Below are 13,989 nucleotides of genomic sequence, written 5' to 3' on the forward strand. Positions count from 1 at the left end.
AATCCAAGAAGTGATTAAAAAAACACTGAAAGTGACAGTAGTGAAAGAAACTTTGTGTAAACTGTTACAATAATGAAAAAAGCATACAAGTCATTTCTCAGATAAATATTAAAATACTAATAGTATAAATGAAGTCCAAGTATATTGTGACTAGGTACATTTTATTAGAAAAATTGATTCTATCCCTGATAAAGTCATGTGATCGTGACGCTACGCGTCGGCACCAGAAGTGAGGTTGCGAGTAAGCTTTGTTTGTTTACTTTTTTTGATGTTAGTACATTCGGCTCTTTTTTTAATAAAACATACCTAGTCACAATATACTTCATGATCTGGACCTCCATTTGTTCTCTCTCCTATACACCATATTGGCCCTGGAGCTTCCCTCTCCTTTTCCTATACCTACTGCTGAGTTATACAAAGAAAATTTCTACTGACCTATGGCAGGAACCCGGACCACCTCCGTCATCTTTAAATTCTCCCACATCATTACCTTATAGTAAGATAAGGGACCGCCTTACACAGAGGTGTAATTACACTGAAGAACTCTATCACCAAATCACCAATAATTTCTTATTGATCTGCACAAAGAGTTAGTTGGAATAACATGTCAGTACTCTAGTTCACCCTTATATGGACTTCCTTTAGCACTTTAATATTTATCTGAAGAATTACTTATGTGCTTTTTTCATTACTGTAACATTAGTTTACACAAAGTTTCTTTCACTACTGTCAGTTTTAGCATCTGCACTTTATATTTACTCACTTCTTGGCTGCCCCTTAGCACTGTGCGATTACTATCTAGGATTTTATTCCTTTTGTGTTTTATTGTATATTCGCTTTGCCAATACCTAGGGCGCAACATCACGCATTGATTTTTATTCCATTTAAAATGGTGATCCCTGCGGCAAAAGTGTATTTCGGCTCCTTACCGGAAGATGTTGACCTCTGTAGTACAGATGGCCATACAGCACAGAGGAGGTTAAGGTCTCCCTCTGACCATTCCGCCTCCTCAGCATGAACCAGTCAAAAATAACTCCAAAAACAAGATGAGACAGCCACTCTCGTAGTGTAAAACCATATGTTAAATACCTTCATAAAGACATAAAAATGCATACCTACGTGTTCAAAAGACAGCTTTGACAGCATGTATAGTATTAAGTAGCGTTCCTATGGGCCCCAACCAAACTCCATCCCGACCATCCAATAGGATCAGTGTGCGTGGTAATGTCACCCTTGTAGGCCCCATCCTACGCATTTCGTCAGAGATGACATTGTCTGGGGGGTGGGCTTTCATTGTATGGTTTTAATTTTTTCTTTTATTTTAAAGTGTTACCTAACCCAGGAGCCTCCATTCACTGTATCTGGCTCCTACAGTACACAGAACATGAAAATTAAATTATTTTAGTAAATATAAACGGCTAAATACCTTTTCTCATCAGCAGTATATAGCAGTCTTGTGACTTCTATCAGTGTCTGGTTAAAGCTCATAGGAGGAGTTTTCATTCTCTTCTGACTGTCCTATGAGGCTGCAGGACCCTCTGTCTCGACAGTGCTGATTGGCCCTGTGCTGATCACATGCACCCTCCCAAGAAAAAACTCTGTAGCAATACACACCAAACTGAGCATGTGCAGAGTGCCCCTAAGGCTTTGTACTATCAGCAGATGGATTTGGGACTGTGGAAGAAGGGGCGGGTCAGAGGAGACTGGATCTAACAGCCTTTTTACACAGTGCAAAGGATTAACCCCTTAGCTTCGACAGTGAGTATAAGAAGCATGCTTTACTGCATATAAAGACAGATTTTACTGTTGTGGGTTTAGTAACACTTTAAGCTATTTGTTATACTTTATTTAGTTATGTATTTTTTATTTTTTTTTTGCATTTAGAGGTTCAAATTAATTGTAATTTTTAATCTAATATAGAGCTGCACTTTTATGTATACATTTGTACAGAAGTTTTGGTATCTAGATTAATAGTGCTGGTGGTTTTTTATTGTCTATACTGAGCGCAGTGATTTTTTTCTCCAGTTTAAGTTCCATATTGTTATTTACAGTATTTCTATAATCTTATTTGTGTATGAATTTGCATCTTTTGCACTTTACCAAATTTTATGTGTACTATTGCTTCTTGCTAAATAGCTCAATACTTTTCTTACCTCTGCACCTTATTTTGTACAGTGCAACACTATTCTATTCCTTTTTTCATGATGGGTGTGTATAGGTGCAGTCGTAGAGCATGAAATGCTGTGGCTGCTTGTGTTTAGCTCGTGTGACAGCTCCATGGCGGGCTCGCTCAGGTGGGTTCCGATTAGGATCTTCACATGCCTAAGCTCATCCTTAGTCACCATATTGTGTGTGTGTGTGTGTGTGTGTGTGTGTGTGTGTGTGTGTGTGTGTGTGTGTGTGTGTGTGTGTGTGTGTGTGTGGTGTGCTGGTACTGCCTGTGTTCAGTGTCCTGTTCTAAAAAAAAAGTTGTGTTTGTGGTGTTCGGGTCTCCATAGTGTGTGTACAGTGCCCTGTTCTAGTGTGTGTACCAGTCTCTGCAATGTGTGTGTGCAGTATCCTGGTCTCCATACTGTGTGTGATGTGCTGGTCTCCATATTGTGTGTGAAGTTCTGGTTTCCATATTGTGCATGATGTCCTGGTCTCCATATTGTGTGAGATGTCCTGGTCTCCATATTGTGTGTGATGTGCTGGTCTCCATATTGTGTGTGATGTCCTGGTCTCCATATTGTGTGTGCAGTGTGCTGGTCTCTGTACTGCGTGTCTGCATATTGTTTTAAATACAGTAATGGGGTAGATATTGTAGTTGCATTTGCAGTCTAGGGATAGGTACTTCTAAATACAATGTAGAGGTAGGCAGTTCTTATATACATTGTACAGGTAGGTAGTTCAAGATATATTGCAGTAACAGATTATTCACTTTACTTTATTGTATCTCTTCTACAGAGAAGCCAGTAAGTCGATGTCTCTGGTGGGCAACATTCATGGGAACCATACAGCAAAAATTACTCAGAGGTCCCTAGACAGCACCAGGAGCCAATCAGGAGCAACCAGCTGGGCGATGGTGAGCAAATGATTTCCCAGAATCCCCCAGCAGCAGAGGGGAATAATGATGGAGGAACATCTGGTTTTCCTGCACTAAAGTATACATTGAGTCCTTACCTACCAGTCCCTGTGTGGAGGAGGCAGTGTCCAGGGACAGGACTGAACACCTGACACTGTCAACACAGTTCAAAGTGATTATAGTGCTGTACATAGATCTGATACAACCGAGCAAATGTTCTGCATTTATTGAGCCAACAGCCTTTTTGTTGTACCTAAATCTTCCTTTATTTCAAACCAGTTCTCTGTACCCTCAGTTTCTCATCTGTACCTTTTTTTTGTACCCCAAGTCCACTCTTGTTATACCCCAGTCCCCCTCTGTACCCTGCTCCCCACCTCACTTCTGTTCCTCAATTTTCCATCTGTCGCTAAGCTGCATTGTACTTCAATCTCCCCTCTGTCCCTTTCAACTGTACCCCTAGTCATCCCTATTGCTGTCCACTGTACTTTAATTCTCCCCATGTCTCCATGCTATATTTTGTTGAGAAACCACTTTGAAAAACGCCCCCCCCCCTAGCATTTCTGGCCATGGCCATCTTGAGTAAGGGCAAATGATTAATTTAGCATTTACTTCCTGGAATCCCATCTGCCTTTAGTACAAGCATGCAGGAGCGTGTGCTCAGCTGATAGAACAAAATATTACAGCGCACACATGCAAAAAATACATTTACCTCTAGCAAGGCTTATTTAAAACACCTAAATATTTTCAAAAAACATTATCAAAAAATATGGGGATTTGGTCACACCATATTGCTATATTGTGCTTAAGGCCACTTACTGCGACAAAGTACCCCATGATTGGTGGGTCCTACACTATCCACAGGGAGATTCTGCTTCTCTAAACCATGGGAGCAATACACTCCTCTAACTGGGAGAAGTAGAGGTCTCCACCCAGGACACAGGTGGATGCTAATGGGAGGTACTAATGAGGGAGTGGGGTGCTCCGCACCCAAAAGGATCTGGTCAGAATCCATACAATAGACAAAAAAGATATTTGGGGGGCACACCCTAAAAGATCCATAAAAGATGGTGCAGCCATAAGACCATACAAAAATATTACAGCGCACACATGCAAAAAATACATTTACCTCCAGCAGGGCTTATTTAAAACACCTAGACATTTTCAAAAAAACATTATCAAAAAATATGGGGATTTGGTCACAACATATTGCTATATGGTGCTTAAGCGACAAAGTACCCCATGATTAGTGGGCCCTACACTATCCACAGACTGGGAGATCTTTAGCTAATAGAACCCCTCCTCCTCTCCTCCCCTCCTGAAGACTCCTGGGATGTATGACATAATTTGCCTAGGCAAGAAACCAGGAAATAACTGAAAAAAAAGCAAATAAAAAAGTTTAAAACAAGTAAATATGATCTACTTTCCTATCAATTCATTAATATTTTAAGCAGCATGAAGATTAAAAGTAATCAATGTTGATTGGGAGAGTAAAGTTCCACTTGAATGCATTTCTTTACAATTTAATGTTATGAGGTCCTCCAGTCTCCATCTTTCTACATTTATGTATGCAATACAATTTATGTTGTATAGTGGGTGGAGCCACATTCTTTTAGATCCAATTACTGTAGTACCATCTCTCTCCCCCCGATGGTATAACACATTCTTGCAATGGTGTGCACCTTCTAAGTGATGGGTCATATGTGAATGATGTGTAATGATACATTGAATCTTATTTGGGTTTTTGTATTTTCTGCAGGATACAAGTTTTCCTGGGCTGGAGAAGGAGTTTGAGAGCATCAATCTGAAGACAGAATCTTGTAGAATGATATCTTTGGTTTGTACAATATTTCTGTGTTGTTGCTGTATAGAGAAAGAGCAGCATACTGACACTGTGCACAAGGCGCACGCACTACCAACAGCCTATAGATATGTGTGGAGGGTCACATGACCTGACCTGCCACTACAGACAGCATGTCCCATACACAGATATGTACAAACCATCACACCACACACAGATATGCATGAATTAACATTATTATTTTTATCAATTAAGAAATTGAGTAGAAAAAAGTGAATAGAGGAGGAAATCTAAATCAAATCAATATTTGGTGTGACCACCCTTTGCCTTCAAAACAGCATCAATTCTTCTAGGTACACTTGCACACTCGGCAGGTAGGTTGTTCCAAACATCTTGGAGAACTAACCACAGATTTTCGGTCAATGTAGGCTGCCTCAAATCCTTCTGTCTTTTCATGTAATCCCAGACAGACTTCATGCCCAACAGCAAAAGAGTGGCTGGTTTTAATCCCAACCACTACACTACCTGCATGGAGTTTGCATGTTCTCCCTGTGCCTGCGTGGGTTTCCTCCGGGTACTCTGGTTTCCTCCCACACTCCTAAGACATGCTGGTAGGTAAATTGGATCCTGCCTAAATTGGCCCTGGTATGTATATGTATGAATGTGAGTTAGGAACCTTAGATTGTAAGCTCCTTGAGAGCAGAGACTGATGTGAATGTACAATGTATATGTAAAGTGCTGCATAAATTGACAGCGCTATATAAGTACCTGAAATAAATAAATAAAATAAATTATGTTGAGATCAGGGCTCTATGGGGACCAAACCCTCACTTCCAGGACTCCTTGTTCTTCTTTACATAATTTATTAATGACATTGGTTGTATGTTTGGGGTCATTACTGCAGAATGAATTTGGAGCCAATCACATTCCTCCTTTATGGTATGGCATGATGGATAAGTATTTATCCGCATTATGCTGTAATTCTCAGCATTGAGGACACCATTGATCCTGACCAAATCTCCAACTTCGTTTGCAGAAATGCAGCCCCAATCTTGCAAGAAACCTTCACCATGTTTCACTATGTGCTTGGTGTGCTGTGTGGGGAGGATGTTTCACTGTGGCCTTCAGACATTCATTAGTGTACTGCTCTCCAGCTCTTCCCCAACAAACTGCCTCCTGCTATAGCCAAATATTTCACATTTTGACTTCTCAGTCCAGAACACCGGCTGCCATTTTTCTGCACCCCAGTTCCTATGTTTTTTTTCACAGTTGAATCGCTTAGCTGTATTTCCAAGTTGGGGGTATGACTGCAATTCTTCCATGAAGATCACTTCTCCGGACAGTAGCTGGGTCCCATTGGTTTCCACCAGTTATGTGCTGATGGCATTGCTGGGCATCTTCCAGTGTTGAAGGGAAGGTAGCATGATGTGTCTTTCATCTGCTGCATTAAGTTTCCTTGGCCGACCTCTGCGTTTATGATCCTCAACATTGCCCTTTTCTTTGTGCTTCTTCAAAAGCTTGGGCAGCACATCTTAAAACTCCAATCTGCTTTGAAATCTTTGCCTGAGAGAGACCTTTATGATGCAGTATGACTACCTTGTGTCTTGTTGCTGTGCTCAGTCTTGCCATGGTTTATGACCTGTGGCATGAAACTGTTCCACAACCTTACCTTAGTAGCAGAGTTTGGCTGTTCCTCACTCAGTTGTAATCCTCCTACACAGCTGCTTCTGTTTCAGTTAATGACTGTGTTTCAACCTATGTATGAAATAGATGTTCATTAGGACCTGCTTGGTACAATTGTTTAATCGTACGCCTGACTCTAATCCTACAGAATCCCTGACTTTGTGCAAGTGCAAGAATTGATGCTGGTTGGAAGCCAAAGGATTTGATTTAGATTTTCCTTCTGTTCGCTCACTTTGTATTTTGGAAATTGATAAAAATAAACAATTAGAATATATATTTTTGAAAGCAATCTTCCTTTACAGCATTTCTTCACACCTGCCTAAACTTTTGCATAGTATTGTACATATCATCTGACCTCATCAACCTCCAACCATTTTGGGAGGATAAATCCCCATTATCAGAACCAATACACGTGTTTTTTTACCTTACTACCCTCCCTGAACAATGGCCTGCGACACATCCAATATACCTAGCTTAAGGAAATATGCAAAAATGATGTAGCGCAACTTCACCCAAAATTGTATAAATCATTCAGTTTAGCCACTAGCGGCAGGTCAGCACATTCCCGCGAACAGTTGTAGCTGTACGTCGACCCTTTAAGCAGGGATAGCAGGCGCGTGCGCCCGCTGCACTGCGAGGGTGCCGAAGAGCACGGTCGTGATGACTGCCAGCCATACACGATCACGGGAACGAGAGCCAGAACAGGGACGTGTGTATATAGATACACAAATCCCTGTTCTGAGGAGAGATAGATTGTGTGTTCCTACTAGCTAGGAACCACAATCTGTCATCTGCTCTAGTCAGTCCCATCCCCCTACAGTTAGAACACACAAGGGAACACAGTTAACCCCTTGATTGCCCCCTAGTGTTAACCCCTTTCCTTGCCAGTTATATTAAGGGCCGGTTCACACTGCAGGCGAGTCGACTCCGACTTGCCTCGCCGCGACCTCAGCGGCAACTTGCAGATGACTTCTGTATAGAAGTCAATGCAAGTCGCCCCGAGGTCGCCCAAAAGTAGTACAGGAACCTTTTTTCTGAGTCGGAGCGACTCGAGTCGCTCCTCTCAGAACGGTTCCATTGTACAGAACGGGGGCGACTTGCGAGAGCGAGTCGTGACGCCTCGCATCGCCCGCTGTGTGAAGCGGCTCTTACACAGTAATCAGTACACTTTTATAGCACTGATCGCTGTATAATTGTCAATGGTCCCAAAAATGTGTCAAAAGTGTCCGATCTGTCCGCCATAATGTCACAGTCCCGATAAAAAATAGCAGATCACTGCCATTACTAGTAAAATAAAATAATAAAAATGCCATAAATCTTTCCCCTATTTTGTAGACGCTATAACTTTTGCGCAAACCAATCAATATACGCTTATTGCAATTTTATTATCAAAAATATGTAGAAAAATACATATCGGCCTAAACTGAGGAAAAAATTTGCTTTTTAGCAACTCTGCGTGGAATCAGCTTCTAACTGTAGCTTGTTCAATAAAGCTTTGACAAAACAAAACCTGGAAGCTGATTGGTTTCTGTGCACAGCTGCACCAGATTTTGTACTCACCAGTTTTAGAAAATGAACCCCCAAATGTCCATATCAGAATAAAATTCATATATAATCCATGCTTCCGATCACCAATGTGTATAAGGTGCACAATATCTTCCTAGAGTCATTATTTTGTGCACTTTATACACACTGATTGGAAGCATGGATTGTTTATGAACTTTATTCTGATGTGGACAGTTGGTGTTTAAACTGAATGATTTATGTAGTTGTGTGTGAAGTTGAGCTACATAATCCTTATTTCATATTGGTTTTGGGGGTGTTGTGAAATCACTTTATGTATTAGCTTGCAACTTGCTCATTTTATTTATTTATTTGTGAGTTGTGACTGTGCTGATTGCTTTCTCACATTATTTTCATATACAGTGGATATAAAACGTCTACACACCCCTGTTATTGAAATATCAGGTTTCTGTGATGTAAAGGAAATGAGACAAAGATAAATAATTTCAGAACTTTTTCCACCTTAAGGCCGGGTTCACACCGCTGCGATGCGGGAACGCCGCGAATCCGCGGCGTTTTCCCGCATCGCATTACTCCCGCCAGCAGTTCACACTGCCCTATGCGGACGGCTGGGAGTGTCAATGATATGTTAATGACACCCCCAGATCCGTCCGCATATCGCAGTGCGATCTGCCGACTCGCACAGGAATCGGATCGCATGGTGTGAACCCCCATGCGATCCGATTCTGTTGCGGACCAAAAAAAGGGTCCCGTGCGAGTTTGCTGCGGGAGCGATGCGAATTCAGCCATACTATCTGTATGGCTGAACTCGCATCGCTACGGAGATCGGATGTGATGCGAGTTCAGCCATACAGATAGTATGGCTGAATTCGCATCGCTCCCGCAGCAAACTCGCACGGGACCCTTTTTTTGGTCCGCAACAGAATCGGATCGCATGGGGGTTCACACCATGCGATCCGATTCCTGTGCGAGTCTGCAGATCGCACTGCGATATGCGGACGGATCTGGGGGTGTCATTAACATATCATTGACACTCCCAGCCGTCCGCATAGGGCAGTGTGAACTGCCGGCGGGAGGTGTGCGATGCGGGAAAACGCAGCGGATTCGCGGCGTTCCCGCATCGCTGTGGTGTGAACCCAGCCTTAATCTGACCTATAAACTGTACAACTCAATTGAATAACAAATCTTTTAGGTGGAGGGAAGTAAAAAATAAAATAATATTGTTGCATAAGTGTGCACACCCTTACACTAATACTTTGTTGAAGCACCTTTTTATTTTATTACAGCACTCCATCTTTTTGGGTATGAGTCTATCAGCATGGCACATCTTCACTTGGCAATATTTGCCCACTCTTCTTTGCAAAAACTCTCCAAATCTATCAGATTGTGAGGGCATATCCTGTGCACAGCCCTCTTCATATCACCCCACAGATTTTCAATCGTATTCAGGTCTGGGCTCTGGCTGGGCCATTCCAAAATTTTAATCTTCTTCTGGTGAAGCCATTCCTTTGTTGATTTGGTTGTATGCTTCGGGTTGTTGTCATGCTGAAAGATGAAGTTTCTCTTCATGCTCAGCTTTCTATCAGAAGCATGAAGATTTTGTGCCAATATTGACTGATATTTGGAACTGTTCATAATTCCCTCTACCTTGACTAAGACCCCTGTTCCAGCTGAAGAAAAACAGCCCCAAAGCATGATGCTGCCACCACCATGCTTCACGGTGGGTGTGGTGTTCTTTTGGTGATGTTCAGTGTTGTTTTTGCACCAAACATATCCAGTTTTATTCTTGTCTTCAGTTTTGGAGGGATGTCCAGTTCTTGGTAATGTCACTGTTGTGCCATATTTTCTGCACTTGATAATGACTGTCTTCACTGTGTTCCATGGTATTATCTAATGCCTTTGAAATAATTTTGTACCCTTCTCCTGACTGATATCCTTTAACAATGAGACCCCCCTGATGCTTTGGAAGCTCTCTGCGGACCATGGCTTTTGCTGTAGGATGCGACTAAGAAAATGTCAGGAAAGACCTACTAAAACAGCTGAACTGTATTTGGAGTTAATCAGAGGCACTTGATGGCAGGTGTGTACTGACTCCTATTTGGATGCAATTGCTTAATTCTGAACACAACTGCATCCCCAGTTAAAAGAGGGTGTGCACACTTATGCAACCGCATTTTTTAGTTTTACTCCATCCCCCCACCCCCCAAAATATTTCATATTGTTGTTTAACTGAGTTGTACAGTTTATAGGTCACATTAAAGGTGGAAAAGGTTCTGTAATGATTTATCTTTGTCTCATTTCTTTTCATCACAGAAACCTGACATTTTAACGGGGGTGTGTAGACTTTTTATATCCACTGTACCTAGCTTGTCTTAAGTGGATTCCCCCTATGTGTCTTCTGTGCATGGCACATTGGTTTGTGTAGATCACTTTGATGATTGGCATCTCATTGTTTACAGGAGCTTTGTGTGTCTGTGACTCAGCAGCTGGTGGCCACCATTGTTCTACAGCTGGAAGGCAAATCCAAGATCAGCCAAATTCAGGTAGGATAAAACATTCAAAAATAGGGTCCACCTATATTCCATCTGTGTGTCGAAATAAACATTTACCAAACCTTTGTACTGGCCCCTATACCTGTACACTATCATTAATGTGTCTGTGTCATGTACAGGACTCAGTGTGGGAATTCTTTAGGAAGCGCTATATCCAAGAAGAGATCAGCCGTCGAGGATTGGAGGACTACCTGTGCGCGTTGAGGCGGTACGCCCCAGATAGTCAGGTCAGTGTTTAGGCTATCAATGGTTCAGCAGGAATTGGAAGCATTGGGCTGGGATCTGAACACTGTAGTGTCTTTGCCTGCAGGTTCTGCATCTGCTGGGATCAATACTGACACATGATCTAGATCCTTCTATACTGTGCTATGTCCTCCTCAATATAGAATCCCTCCAGGTATCTCCACTGTCGGATATGGGCCACTTCCAGTTCTTTCTGCAACAGCACTACCAGTTCCTGGAGGTGAGTACACGGAGCTGGTATTTGGCCAATGTTAGCACTCAGTGGTGGCAGGTGCTCAAAATAATTTTTTTTTGGGGGGGGGGGGGGGGTGCCCAACAAACTGAAAAATTCTGAAAAATACTGAAACAAAAACATTGATTGCAGCCTCAATATGCAGTCAATTGCAGCCACTGTGCCCATCATATGCAGCCAACTGTGCCCAGCAAATGCAGCCAACTGTGCCCATCAATTGCAGCCTCTGTGTCCATAATATGCAGCCACTGTGCCCCGCAAATGCAGCAAACTGCTCCATCAATTTCAGCCTTTGTGCCCCCACCCATTGCTATCTGCCTGGCACTTATCCTATCATGGTGGTAGGTCAGGCGGTGAGCTGTTGGGCGGGTAGAGCAGCGATGGCTCCGTGTCCTCCGTGCATGTCTTCTTCCTATTTTGCTAGGCGGCCAATGAGATTGCCTCTACCTTCAGCCAATCAGGTGCCCGGTATTACATCCGGGCCTCCTGATTGGCTGAGAGGCGGTTCTGTGTTAGCAAAGCAAATATTCCTTTGTTAACACACCTGGGTACACTGTGAGAGCAATGGTTTTCACTCGCAGTGCACCTTTTTTGAAGACTATTAAAACCTATTGCTCTGATCAGGTGCTTCAAAAACACCCTCCGCCACTGTAATTCAGGCGCCCGAAAAGGGGCCAGATGCCTGAACAGGGGTGGCTACAGCGGCCGTGAATATATTCATGCAATGCATGTTTCTATTTATAGTACACAGAGGGGTTGGCTGAAGAGAGGGGGGCGGCGACCGAGCGCCCCTAATGGACGCACCACCACTGTTTGCACTTCTCTTCACTGTGTCCTTTCACGTTATGTTAAATGGTTCTGTCTCCAGCCTGGGAAGACGAAGCTCATGTCTGTTTTACCCATACCAACCAATCACCTCCCCATTTTTATGTAACCAGAACAAGCTAGAAAATCAAGTATTAGCCTTTAAAGGCTAAGTCCACCTTTTACAGAAAAAATGATAAATTCACCCATATTGGCAGAAAAAAGTGGATCGCAGGTGTCAGGTTCCTGCAGACTCCTCCTTCAGCTGAGTACCAAGGTACAGACTTTCAGCTAGAGGAAGTGTAAATGGGACTATGACTGTGGTGATTACCGTACTCTTGTTCCATTGAGAACTATAAGTATGTCTGCTGTGGTGGCAGCTGGGACTTGTAGTTCATTCATTCACAGATCTCTGTGATTGAATGATGCAGTCTGTGGGCGGATCCCCACACAGCTGTGCTGATTTCAGAAGTGACATATTCTGCAGGGGAGAACCCCCACATGCTGTTTTATGGGATGCCTGTTTTGAGGGTGGGGAGAGACCCATTTGCACCATGTTACATGCTAAATACAGATGTAACATGCTACAAAAGGCGGAGCTAGCCTTTAAATATTGGGTCTATTTAGAAAGAAAGGCACTTTGGGTATAGCAGAAAGGACAGGAAATCAGGTCATCACATTGGGACTGTTCTTCAGACTTCATTGTAGTTTGTTCATACAGGAAACAGAGCGGGACAGTCTGCTGCTAGAGTTCACGGTCTACAGCGAAAAATGTGTATCTCCCTCCCGTGTTATGAGTTTTATACTACATTTGATTCTGCAGCATCGAGAACCACTCATCATAGAGGTAAGTGTGCATCGGGCTCTTCTCAGTGTACATATTCCTGTGCACAAGTCTATACTTGGTGTACAAGGAAGTATGCATAGGTCATAGGTCTCTCTTGTGTACAGGTAAGCATGCACAGGACTTTTTAGCATACAGGTAATGGCGCACAGGTCTCTTAAATGTACAGGTGAGTGTGTGCAGGTCTCTCATCTGTGCACAGGTAAGCATGTACAGGTCTCTTCTTGGGGTAGAGGTAGGTACAGGTCTTGTGTAGCGGTAAGTGTGCATAGGTTTTAGTGTAGAGGTAGGTGTGCACAGGTGAGTGTGTGCAGGTCTTTCTTTAGTGTACAGGTAAGCACACACAGGTCTATTCCTGGTGTAGAGGTTGGTGTGCACAGGCCTTTCCTTGGTGTAGAAGCAGAAGTGGATGGGTCACTTTAGTGTACAGGTAGGTGTATACAGGTCACTCCCTAGTGCAGAGGTAAGTGTGCTCAGCTTTCAATGTAGAGATAGATGTGCACCCCTTTTAGTGAGGAGGTGTCTGGGTCAGTGGAGTGGTGATGAAATTATATAGGGAGGTTTCTAGGTCAGTGGAGCTGTGACAGAGTTATATAGGAGGTTTCTGTGTCAGTGTGCTGATGCCAGTTCTCTGGAACAGTGACACGGTTATGCGAGGAGGTCTCTGGGTCATTGGAGAGGTAAACAAGGAAGTATCTAGATCAGCAGAGCAGTGACTTAATTAAATGGGAAGGTCTTCAATGGCTGCACAATTGCATCGAAATGAGAGGTATCGGCAAGACTGGTTGATGGTGGGCATGGACCGCAGCAGTGGATCACCAGTCTTCACTACTGGAAGAGTCACCAACAGAGAATTCAGGCAAAAATTTAGGAAAGGCTTTTTTTGATGTGAATTGGTGGGAGTCATGGGGGGGACTGCCAAACAGGCAGAACCTTCCACTCATATTTGATTATCATCCCATTAATACACCCGATTCTGGTGTCTCCTTCAAATGACTGAGAATCCTAAAAGTTCATATTTCTGCTGCATGCAAATATGTAACTTTAGATCATTTTCCCCAATAAAAAAAATTGAACAAGTGGCAGTATGGGCTACTTTGTTTAAATAAGTTCTCATCCAATTTAATGAAGTGGCAACAATATGTGGGGGTCATCGATGGTGTTTTTTTGTTGGGGGGGTCTCTGGGTTGGTGGTGGTATTAGATGTGAAAGTTGCTGCTTGTGGTGGTGTTATGTGAGGAGTTC

The 13,989-nt window shown here is 42.9% G+C and overlaps 1 protein-coding gene across 1 annotated transcript in view; it reads left to right on the forward strand.

The window, feature by feature from the left end:
- LOC143930833 (uncharacterized) overlaps nucleotides 1-13,989 on the forward strand; it is a 156,025-nt gene that overhangs the window by 133,300 nt on the left and 8,736 nt on the right. The window contains exons 15-20 of the mRNA XM_077455452.1: nucleotides 2,947-3,064; nucleotides 4,821-4,898; nucleotides 10,529-10,612; nucleotides 10,741-10,848; nucleotides 10,932-11,084; nucleotides 12,622-12,747. Of these exons, the coding sequence (XP_077311578.1) occupies nucleotides 2,947-3,064; nucleotides 4,821-4,898; nucleotides 10,529-10,612; nucleotides 10,741-10,848; nucleotides 10,932-11,084; nucleotides 12,622-12,747 (667 nt within the window). The remainder of the gene's footprint in view (nucleotides 1-2,946; nucleotides 3,065-4,820; nucleotides 4,899-10,528; nucleotides 10,613-10,740; nucleotides 10,849-10,931; nucleotides 11,085-12,621; nucleotides 12,748-13,989) is intronic.

This window comes from Lithobates pipiens, unplaced genomic scaffold (assembly GCF_037356315.1).
Source record: "Lithobates pipiens isolate NorthernLeopardFrog02 unplaced genomic scaffold, aLitPip1_a1.2 Scaffold_25, whole genome shotgun sequence".
In the NCBI taxonomy this organism is placed as follows: Eukaryota; Metazoa; Chordata; class Amphibia; order Anura; family Ranidae; genus Lithobates; species Lithobates pipiens.